We start from the raw sequence: 12,002 nt of genomic DNA on the forward strand, positions 1-12,002 counted from the left end.
ATGGCACAAGTGGCCAGGATTGCCAAATGTCACCATGATGGCACAAGACAGGAAACATACAATTGCAACTGCATAAAGGAAACGGAGTCAAGTTTCAGCTTCCTAAGAAATTTATGGTCAACCATAAGCCTATACCAAGCCATAGCCCCCTGGTTGTAGGAGCGGGCGTGGATACTCGCTGGATCAAGTAAATCGTTCAGTCAACCGTAATTCATCTGGCACGAGTGCGCAGTAGAGCCGAGCAAATTCCGATGAAGTTAATCAGGCCTCTTGTTGTGAGTAATATAATTACTCAGCTTGTTTATCAAGCTGACAAATATGCTACTGCATCAACACTGGCGAAACATTAATATGCATGGCCGCGGTCCTGAAGATAGTGGGTTCGAGTCTTAATTCTTGAGCAGTATTTGGAGCTAGCTAATTCCATAGTTGGGCTGCTACAATTAAAACAACCGGGACCCTATTGATCGGTCGCTGGATATTTCAAGGTTGTTACACCCATCATAAGTCTGGCTTGTGGAAACAGTAACCAGATTGTATGTCGACGTCTTACGTTACTCCAGATATAAAAAAAGAACATTGTTAATTTCCTCTGATACACATAAGAATAAATTGCAAATGGTAAAAGAGGCAATGTAAAGTTAAGAATATCACATTATGTACAATTATAAAATCATTAAATTACTTAACTAAAAAAATTGACCTTACATTAGTAAAAAAATGGCCTAAAATGCGAGCATAAAATGTTCTCACAATTCTGTATGTACATCATGAAGATTGAAAATAAAAATTAAAATCTAATGCTCTCAATGTCATCTTTTATATAAGTTACTTTTGGGTCCTTCAAAAATTCTTTCCAAAAATGTTCTTTCAGTTCTTTTTTAAGGAAGCTTTCGATGTTGTTTTCAGTCTAATATTAGAAGGCAGACTATTATAAATTGGAATGGCTTGTACAATAAAAGAATCAGTTAAAACCTTATTGTTCTTTCTTATATCGAACGTTACTTTTTTGACCTGTAATGTTGTTTTATTCTCATGGCAGAGAGAGGTTCAATTTTGTATGCTGGAAGATTGTTGCTAAGTAAGCGCAGAAAACATTTTGAGCAATGATATTTCAAGAGAAAAGAGACTGGTAATATTTTGTTGCTAAGTTTGAGATCTTTGGACCGATCGTATTTTTGCCTGTTAAAAATGGTTCTTATTCCACAATTCAATTGTTTTTCTAAAGTTGTGAGTAATGACTTGCAACCCTATCAAAATTAAAGCGGAATAATGTAGACGACTTATTACTATTGCATTAGGTAATAAGATTATCGTTTTCTCTGGTAAACTTTTACTAAGTGTATTCAAAATTTTTATTCCACCAGCCATTCTCTGAAGAATCCTTTTCACTTCTCCATCAAATTTTAGTTTGTTATCAGTAATTACGCCAAGATACTTCACACTATTTGATTCTCCTATTTTTTCATTGTAGACATTCAGAACAGTATGTGGTAATCTCTTTCTGGTGCTGAACACAATATATTCTGTTTTTTTTTGTTCACCACTAACTGGGACTTTGCAATAAAATCAATAATTTTTGAGATGTTATGTTCAAGTTTTGTTTTTGACGATATTTCATCAGTGTTATATGTAAAAGGAAAAGTTTCGTACCGTGCTGGACGACCGTGCAATCCTTTTCTACAATCTTGACGTAAATTTTAAATAATAGAGGTCCTGTAATAGTACCTTGTGGGACTCCTCTTTTCAAATTTATCCAATCTGATTGAGCTTCATTTAGGACAAATCTATGCGTTCTTTCACTCAAATAATGTTCAATTGAATTGGTAGTATGTTCGTCAAAACCTATATTTTCAGGTCTCCGTAACAGTATATTGTGCCTTTGAAAGATCTAAAAACGCATCTGTAACATTTTTTTCTTTTTGAGTTCTAATCTTATTTATTCTGTCGATTTCAGGATAGCATCAATTGTTGAAATTTGTTTTCTATAACCAAATTGACTAATAGACAATAACTGCTCCCTTTCTAAGAAACTTGCGATTTGTGAACTGAACGACTTTCGAAAATTTTTGACAAAGCAGAAGTGACAAAATTAGGTCTATAATTGAGTGGGTCTTCGGGATTTCCTTTTTTGAAAAGTGGAGTTACAAGCTTTTTTAAGATCTTCTGGAAATTTTCCTTCTGTAATGTACAGCAAGCTCGTCAACGGTGGCTATTTTCTCTTGCAGACTTTTAATTTCTCTTGCAGACTTCAGTTTCTGCTTGTTTACAAACATCTGACATCACATTCTAGAACTCAGTTAGTTATTTTACGTTTCATTCTGTGAGTAATGACTGCGAACTTGTCGCAAATTCAAATGCATTCAAAGAAAATTTTTAGAACCTAGCCCAATTTTGATGAAGTTTAAGTCTTTCTTCCATATTGATGGTTTTTTTTCGCTCATTGATAGCTTGATTGACAATTCATAAAGTTCTAATGAACGTTTTATGGGATCAAAGATAACACAAGGAAACCAATTGTTTTAATTGCTTTCTTGCTATCTTGTCATCTTGTCGCTCAAATTAATTTAACTTGGAAGTAAGAAAAGAAGAACTGCACTTACTCTAGCGATGTCGGGCTGTACCATTAGTAGGGGCTATTTTAAACACAAATAAGGCACGAAATTCAGTCGCCATGATGGCACAAGTGGCCAGGATTGCCAAATGTCACCATGATGGCACAAGACAGGAAACATACAATTGCAACTGCATAAAGGAAACGGAGTCAAGTTTCAGCTTCCTAAGAAATTTATGGTCAACCATAAGCCTATACCAAGCCATAGCCCCCTGGTTGTAGGAGCGGGCGTGGATACTCGCTGGATCAAGTAAATCGTTCAGTCAACCGTAATTCATCTGGCACGAGTGCGCAGTAGAGCCGAGCAAATTCCGATGAAGTTAATCAGGCCTCTTGTTGTGAGTAATATAATTACTCAGCTTGTTTATCAAGCTGACAAATATGCTACTGCATCAACACTGGCGAAACATTAATATGCATGGCCGCGGTCCTGAAGATAGTGGGTTCGAGTCTTAATTCTTGAGCAGTATTTGGAGCTAGCTAATTCCATAGTTGGGCTGCTACAATTAAAACAACCGGGACCCTATTGATCGGTCGCTGGATATTTCAAGGTTGTTACACCCATCATAAGTCTGGCTTGTGGAAACAGTAACCAGATTGTATGTCGACGTCTTACGTTACTCCAGATATAAAAAAAGAACATTGTTAATTTCCTCTGATACACATAAGAATAAATTGCAAATGGTAAAAGAGGCAATGTAAAGTTAAGAATATCACATTATGTACAATTATAAAATCATTAAATTACTTAACTAAAAAAATTGACCTTACATTAGTAAAAAAATGGCCTAAAAGCGAGCATAAAATGTTCTCACAATTCTGTATGTACATCATGAAGATTGAAAATAAAAATTAAAATCTAATGCTCTCAATGTCATCTTTTATATAAGTTACTTTTGGGTCCTTCAAAAATTCTTTCCAAAAATGTTCCTTCAGTTCTTTTTTAAGGAAGCTTTCGATGTTGTTTTCAGTCTAATATTAGAAGGCAGACTATTATAAATTGGAATGGCTTGTACAATAAAAGAATCAGTTAAAACCTTATTGTTCTTTCTTATATCGAACGTTATTTTTTTGTCCTGTAATGTTGTTTTATTCTCATGGCAGAGAGAGGTTCAATTTTGTATGCTGGAAGATTGTTGCTAAGTAAGCGCAGAAAACATTTTGAGCAATGATATTTCAAGAGAAAAGAGACTGGTAATATTTTGTTGCTAAGTTTGAGATCTTTGGACCCGATCGTATTTTTGCCTGTTAAAAATGGTTCTTATTCCACAATTCAATTGTTTTTCTAAAGTTGTGAGTAATGACTTGCAACCCTATCAAAATTAAAGCGGAATAATGTAGACGACTTATTACTATTGCATTAGGTAATAAGATTATCGTTTTCTCTGGTAAACTTTTACTAAGTGTATTCAAAATTTTTATTCCACCAGCCATTCTCTGAAGAATCCTTTTCACTTCTCCATCAAATTTTAGTTTGTTATCAGTAATTACGCCAAGATACTTCACACTATTTGATTCTCCTATTTTTTCATTGTAGACATTCAGAACAGTATGTGGTAATCTCTTTCTGGTGCTGAACACAATATATTCTGTTTTTTTTTGTTCACCACTAACTGGGACTTTGCAAAAAAATCAATAATTTTTGAGATGTTATGTTCAAGTTTTGTTTTTGACGATATTTCATCAGTGTTATATGTAAAAGGAAAAGTTTCGTACCGTGCTGGACGACCGTGCAATCCTTTTCTACAATCTTGACGTAAATTTTAAATAATAGAGGTCCTGTAATAGTACCTTGTGGGACTCCTCTTTTCAAATTTATCCAATCTGATTGAGCTTCATTTAGGACAAATCTATGCGTTCTTTCACTCAAATAATGTTCAATTGAATTGGTAGTATGTTCGTCAAAACCTATATTTTCAGGTCTCCGTAACAGTATATTGTGCCTTTGAAAGATCTAAAAACGCATCTGTAACATTTTTTTCTTTTTGAGTTCTAATCTTATTTATTCTGTCGATTTCAGGATAGCATCAATTGTTGAAATTTGTTTTCTATAACCAAATTGACTAATAGACAATAACTGCTCCCTTTCTAAGAAACTTGCGATTTGTGAACTGAACGACTTTCGAAAATTTTTGACAAAGCAGAAGTGACAAAATTAGGTCTATAATTGAGTGGGTCTTCGGGATTTCCTTTTTTGAAAAGTGGAGTTACAAGCTTTTTTAAGATCTTCTGGAAATTTTCCTTCTGTAATGAACTGATTAATGAGATAACATAGTGGTTCCGCTAGCGCTGCTTTAGCATCCTTTATTGCCAAGCTGAAATTTTTGAAGGACCGAGTGGTTTACTTGTATGCAATGAATCTATTAGCACATTTGTTTCCTTGGTTGTTACATATTGGAACTTGAAAAACTGTATCGGAGCAGTTTTAGGAGGAATGTTGTTTGTTTCTTGCAAGCCAATGAACTCTCCTAGAGTAGAAAATCTGTAATTTAGAAGATTTGCATTTTCCATAGACTCTGTTATCTGATTACCAGAACTGTTTAATAAAGGTTGAATTCTTGTTCATCCAATACCGTTTGCGCCAATGCTTTGGGCATGAACTCCAAAGATTTGCAGTTATACCCTGGGGACCTGAAAAAAAGAATTGTGCAGAAAGTAGCCGACGTCTCGGTATCCAAAGCAGAATAAAAGTCTATCAAATGCCCCAGCGAGCATGCAGAGAAGTGCTATTAGAATAACTTTTAACCGTCATTTCCTAACTTTTATTAATAGCCGCGAAGCGAAAGCGGCTATTATTGATGACATCCTATTTTTTTTACAATTCAAAGAATTTGAGTTGTATTCGTGCGCTGTCTTTTTTTACTATGCAAAGAATTTGAATTGTATTGGGGCGGTCTTTTTTTATTATGTTCACACATTTTCATGATTTTTGACGTCAAATTGGAGTAGTGATTTTGGTCATGCCGCAACAGGAACTGGAGCCAAAAAGCGAATGGTTTTGCGCTGTGAACTTTTTTCGCTCTAATTTTACAGTAGTGAGAAAACGGTATTTGAACAAAAATTGGTTTTCTCGCTAGTGTTTTTTGTTCACATGGGGCAATTTTTTTTTGTTTTTACTGTTTTTTTCATCGATTTTTGGGATCGGTTTTGTTTCTTAACGGTTTTCCCCATACATTTATAGTTCATTCTAGGCCTAGTTTTTTGTTTGAACCAAATTTCCTTTTCTCGCTAGTGGTTTTTTGTTCGTATGCGTCATTTTGACATATTTTAGTTTTCGAATTGATTTTTCTCAATTAACTCATAGTCCGTTCCATGTTTAGTTTTTTTAGTCGATCGAAATTCTTTGAATTGTACTTCAGGACTTGTCCTGCTATGTTCTTTAAATTCGTCGTCTCCATCGATGGTTCTTGCGACAGGACTTCTTGGAATTGACTTTTTCAATTTCAGTGATTTTTATTGCTTTCTCAATGTCATCTTTTATATAAGTTACTTTTGGGTCCTTCAAAAATTCTTTCCAAAAATATTCTTTCAGTTCTTTTTTAAGCAAGCTTTCGATGTTGTTTTCAGTCTAATATTAGAAGGCAGACTATTATAAATTGGAATGGCTTGTACAATAAAAGAATCAGTTAAAACCTTATTGTTCTTTCTTATAATCGAACGTTACTTTTTTGACCTGTAATGTTGTTTTATTCTCATGGCAGAGAGAGGTTCAATTTTGTATGCTGGAAGATTGTTGCTAAGTAAGCGCAGAAGACATTTTGAGCAATGATATTTCAAGAGAAAAGAGACTGGTAATATTTTGTTGCTAAGTTTGAGATCTTTGGACCGATCGTATTTTTGCCTGTTAAAAATGGTTCTTATTCCACAATTCAATTGTTTTTCTAAAGTTGTGAGTAATGACTTGCAACCCTATCAAAATTAAAGCGGAATAATGTAGACGACTTATTACTATTGCATTAGGTAATAAGATTATCGTTTTCTCTGGTAAACTTTTACTAAGTGTATTCAAAATTTTTATTCCACCAGCCATTCTCTGAAGAATCCTTTTCACTTCTCCATCAAATTTTAGTTTGTTATCAATAATTACGCCAAGATACTTCACACTATTTGATTCTCCTATTTTTTCATTGTAGACATTCAGAACAGTATGTGGTAATCTCTTTCTGGTGCTGAACACAATATATTCTGTTTTTTTTGTTCGCCACTAACTGGGACTTGGCAAAAAATTCAAAAATTTTTTAGATGTTATGTTCAAGTTTTGTTTTTGACGATATTTCATCAGTGTTATATGTAAAAGGAAAAGTGTCATCCGCATACTGGACGACCTTGCAATCCTTTTCTACAATCTTGACGTAATTTTTAAATAATAGAGGTCCTGTAATAGTACCTTGTGGGACTCCTCTTTTCAAATTTATCCAATCTGATTGAGCTTCATTTAGGACAAATCTATGCGTTCTTTCACTCAAATAAAGTTCAATTGAATTGGTAGTATGTTCGTCAAAACCTATATTTTCAGGTCTCCGTAACAGTATATTGTGCCTTTGAAAGATCTAAAAACGCATCTGTAACATTTTTTTCTTTTTGAGTTCTAATCTTATTTATTCTGTCGATTTCAGGATAGCATCAATTGATGAAATTTGTTTTCTATAACCAAATTGACTAATAGACAATAATTGCTCCCTTTCTAGGAAACTTGCGATTTGTGAACTGAACGACTTTCGAAAATTTTTGACAGCAGAAGTGACAAAATTAGGTCTATAATTGAGTGGGTCTTCGGGATTTCCTTTTTTGAAAAGTGGAGTTACAAGCTTTTTTAAGATCTGGAAAATTTCATTCTGTAATGAACTGATTAATGAGATAACATAGTAAAGAATTTACAATTCAAAGAATTTGAGTTGTATTCGTGCGCTGTCTTTTTTTACTATGCAAAGAATTTGAATTGTATTGGGGCGGTCTTTTTTTATTATGTTCACACATTTTCATGATTTTTGACGTCAAATTGGAGTAGTGATTTTGGTCATGCCGCAACAGGAACTGGAGCCAAAAAGCGAATGGTTTTGCGCTGTGAACTTTTTTCGCTCTAATTTTACAGTAGTGAGAAAACGGTATTTGAACAAAAATTGGTTTTCTCGCTAGTGTTTTTTGTTCACATGGGGCAATTTTTTTTTTGTTTTTACTGTTTTTTTCATCGATTTTTGGGATCGGTTTTGTTTCTTAACGGTTTTCCCCATACATTTATAGTTCATTCTAGGCCTAGTTTTTTGTTTGAACCAAATTTCCTTTTCTCGCTAGTGGTTTTTTGTTCGTATGCGTCATTTTGACATATTTTAGTTTTTGAATCTGATTTTTCTCAATTAACACATAGTCCGTTCCATGTTTAGTTTTTTTAGCGGAACGAAATTCTTTGAATTGTACTTCAGGACTTGTCCTGCTATGTTCTTTAAATTCGTCGTCTCCATCGATGGTTCTTGCGGCCTGACTTCTTGGAATTGACTTTTTCAATTTCAGTGATTTTTATTGCTTTGCAGTTAAAATTTTTGTGCGTGACGTCACTTGTTCTGCTTTAAGGTCAATTGCGTGACTTACCGCACTCAACAAAATAACTTCTGAAGTCATTTAAAGAACTTTTAAGTTTATGAACATTTACTAGCTAAAGGTCAATAGTCTGCATCAAAGTAGTGCCAAACGTATATGCCTTAATTCGAGTTTAAGAGTCTTGAGTTTGTGATTTCGTATATTAATTTTGAAAAAGCTCCATCGGGGCTTTTTCCTTATAGAGTGTATGTGTCTCACAAAAATGACACTCCGGATCTAACCAAAAAGTCTAGTGGTCTTTTAAAGTACTCGTGGTCAATCTTATCTCTTCAGTTGTTTCAGTTCCATAGAAGCCCTTAACCGTCTATCGCGGCTACTTTCCGGCAATCGGCCAGCTATGTTATCTTTAGGCAAACGACGATTTAAAAAATTAATTCGATAATATAAAAATTAATTTTTAATGAATTTCTAATCCTTCTCCAAAATTTTCCATGTTATCGTTTGCTGTTATCTTTTCTGATCCGCTTTCAGAGACAACGACTGGTTTTCAAGAGTTTATTTTGCTGTTTGTTCTTCTATAAGCTTGTATGCTTGTTAGATAATAGCTTACAAAGGTGTGGTTTATACCCGCATTTACTATCAAAGTTAAGTGTGGCACGATGAAACTCATGTATGATAATGAATAAAAAGGTTTGTCATAAAAATTTAAATTAAAGATATGATTTTTACAGCGATTATGAATATGAACTCAACAAATTTGAACTAAATAACAAGGGGAAGGATTGGGGGGCTAAACGGTTACGGACCGTTTACACTCCGGCAAGCAACAACAAAACTTATCAAATAAATTTATCAGAAAAGAACAAAATAATTGACATCAGAAATTCAAATTTACTGCCTCAAAAGTTTCCGCTTAAGTGAGTTTTATGTATCAATTTGACATGATTGAAGGAGTATTCATTCACCCTCCGCGGCCAACGAAGAAGAAGAATCATTGTCAGTTTCAAACACCTTGCCCAATCTCACTGCGGGACGTTGCACCATGCCAGTACTGGTCTTGATGTCGAAGCTTCTTGCCACTCCATCTCTACTCACATGTGCTTTGACGATTCGACCAATGGGCCAAATTCCTCGGGGTGTAAAATCTTTGTAGAGCGAAACAACATCGTCTTCCTTGAGCTCAGCGTTGGCCTGCTGCCATTTTGTCCGTCTGTTAAGTTCCGGTACAAATTCTTTGAGAAGACGAGACCAATAGTGGTCCAAAAGGGTCTGTGACTCCTTGAAGTCTTTAATTGAAAACCGGGTTCTGTTGTTTGCCAGTGGTTTTAGGCAGAAGTGGCGTCTTCTCATCAGGAAATGATTCGGTGTTAATGGTTCCTCGTCAGTCAAAGTGCTCCCAACATGCGTCAGTGGGCGTGAATTAAGAATTCCTTCTGCCTCCGCTACGACTGTATGGAAGACTGAAAAGTTTAGTCGGCGGCTTCCGAGGACAACAAGTAGGCTTCGTTTAGCCGACTGGATGAGTCGTTCCCAAACCCCTGCGAAGTGCGGTGCCAGAGGTGGGTTGAACGTCCACTGGATGTTCTGTTGGGCCAGCTGGACACGTATGTAATTGTTGTCTGGTTTGTAGTTTTCCTGAAAATTGAGTTTCATTGCCTGGTTAGCTCCAACAAAGTTTTTCCCGTTGTACGAAACAATGACATCAGGGTATCCTCGTATGGATACAAAACGTCGAATAGCCATTAGTAGACAGTCAGTAGAGAGGTCCTCACAAACTTCCAAGTGTACTGCTCGTGTGACCAAGCATGTAAACATGCAGAAATAATTGAGTTCTGTCTGGGATCTGGATTTTTCAATGTGAAAGGGACCGAACATGTCCATTCCAGTATTCACAAATGGGTAGAGTTTGGAGTGCTCCGGAAAGCAAAATTTTGGTAGAGGAGCCATCTTCGGTCTGACATTGTCTGCTCGCCAGCATCTGCAGATGAAGCAGTACTTCCCTAAAGTTCTTAGAGCTCTGCGGATTCCAACTATCATGAACGTTGCTTGGATATGTCCACGAACATGTTCAACTCCATGATGCCCGCAGTCGTGATGTGCTTTCTCAATAAGCAGTTTGGCAACTCTGCACTTGCTGTGGAGTATCACCGGATGTTTGCTCTGAAAAGGCAATCCAGATTTTTGAATTCGTCCCTCGACCCTAAGTAGTCCGTCGCTATCCAGAAAGGGTGTATATGGTAATAGTTTGTCCTTCTTGTCTAGGGTTAGTCCACTTTGAAGTCGAGAAACTGTGTCCTTGAAGTGTGTGGACTGAGATATCCTCAAGAGAAAGCTCCGAGCCTTGCTTTCGTCAGCCGCGAAGTCGTCCAAGTCGCAAGGTACGTCGCGTTTGATCAACTTCTTCAGTACGCACACTGCTCGAAACACTGTTCTAATTGTGCCAAGGCGTCTAGGCCAAATTGAAAATCTGTTTGGATCTACCAACGGTTTTTCACTGGTCTTGACATCAACTTGAGTGGCGTATGTTTGAGCTGTTTTGTCAACGGAGAATGTCCAATTGTTCTCAGGTTTGATCAGGAAAGAAGGTGCTGTTATCCACAATTTTTGAAGATCGCATGGAGCTAGACCTCTGGTACCATGATCAGCCGGGTTTATTTTTCCTGGTACGTGTCGCCAGTCGTCTTTGTTTGAATTCTCAGCAATTTTGTCGAGCCTATTTGCGATGTACATCTTTTGTCGATCCTTTGATTTGATCCAGCTGTGCTGTCGGTCCAAAATTTTTTGCTCTTCACATCTATTGTCATCTCGGTCTCACAGAAGCCTGCTAGTTCTGCTCCCAGTGTAGCTGCTTCGAGCTCCAATTTGGGAATGCTCATCTGTTTGATTGGTGCCACCTTGGACTTGCTGATGACGTAGTGGGTAGCTATTGAGCCCTCAGCGAAGATTGTCCTCAGATACACCACTGCTGATACTGCTGAAATTGAAGCGTCTGTGAAGGTGTGCAACTCGTGAGTTCCATCGACGTTGGGAACTAGACATCTGGGGATTTGAATTGAAGGCATATTCTCGAAGTCGTCCATCCATTGCTGAATTTCGTCGTAATGTTCCTTTGATAGTAGCTGGTCCCAATTGTGTCCTTGTTTGACGACTTTTTGCACGATGCATCTCAGTCGAATTGCAAAAGGCGAGATTACTCCAATGGGATCAAACAAAGAAACAGCCATTGAGAGAAGCTTTCTCTGTCTGATATTCTCTCTTTCATAGCCCAGTTTGGGTTTCGCAAAAAGAAGTTGATCGGATTCAGGGTTCCATGTTTGACCAAGTATCCTTTGTAACTTTAGAACTCCAATTCTGTCTTCCTCTGGAATCGTTTCCAGCACAGCAGGGTTATTGCTGAGAAACTTGGCGAGGTTGAATCCCCTGTTTTGAGAACGTGTTTCAGCTCAGTCGCTGTATTTGCTGCCTCTTCTTCTGTTGAGAATGTTTGAATGAAGTCATCCATGTAGAATTGTTTTGTGATTGAGTCAAAGATTTTTGGATGTTCTTGTCTGTTATCGTTGGCGCACTTTTGCAGAACAAAAATTGCGCAGGCAGGAGAACATGTTGCTCCAAAAATGAGTCGTTGGTATTTGGATGTCCTCTCCTGATCATTGTCGCTCCACAAAAAACGGAGAGCATCTTGGTCTTCTTCTCTGATTCCAACTTGCATGAACATAGCCTCTATGTCTGCTGTTACTGCAACCTTGTACTGACGAAACCGTAGAAGAAGTCCATGTAGATTGCACAAAAGGTCCGGTCCCGTTAGCAGTGCATCGTTCAAAGAAACCCCTTTGTATTTTGAGGCTGCATTTGT

At 36.8% G+C, this 12,002-nt stretch overlaps 1 protein-coding gene across 1 annotated transcript; it reads right to left on the reverse strand.

Moving 5' to 3' along the window:
• Positions 1 to 9,106: 9,106 nt before the first annotated feature.
• On the reverse strand, positions 9,107 to 11,373 carry LOC142334911 (uncharacterized). The gene is made up of 2 exons (XM_075383240.1): positions 10,878 to 11,373; positions 9,107 to 10,737 (listed from the first exon to the last, which is right to left on the reverse strand). The coding sequence occupies exons 1-2, from the start codon at positions 11,371 to 11,373 to the stop codon at positions 9,107 to 9,109; spliced, it is 2,127 nt and encodes a 708-aa protein (XP_075239355.1).
• Positions 11,374 to 12,002: the final 629 nt, after the last annotated feature.

The sequence above is a fragment of the Convolutriloba macropyga genome, chromosome 2 (assembly GCF_964194025.1).
Source record: "Convolutriloba macropyga chromosome 2, txConMacr16.3, whole genome shotgun sequence".
NCBI classification, from domain to species: domain Eukaryota; kingdom Metazoa; phylum Xenacoelomorpha; order Acoela; family Convolutidae; genus Convolutriloba; species Convolutriloba macropyga.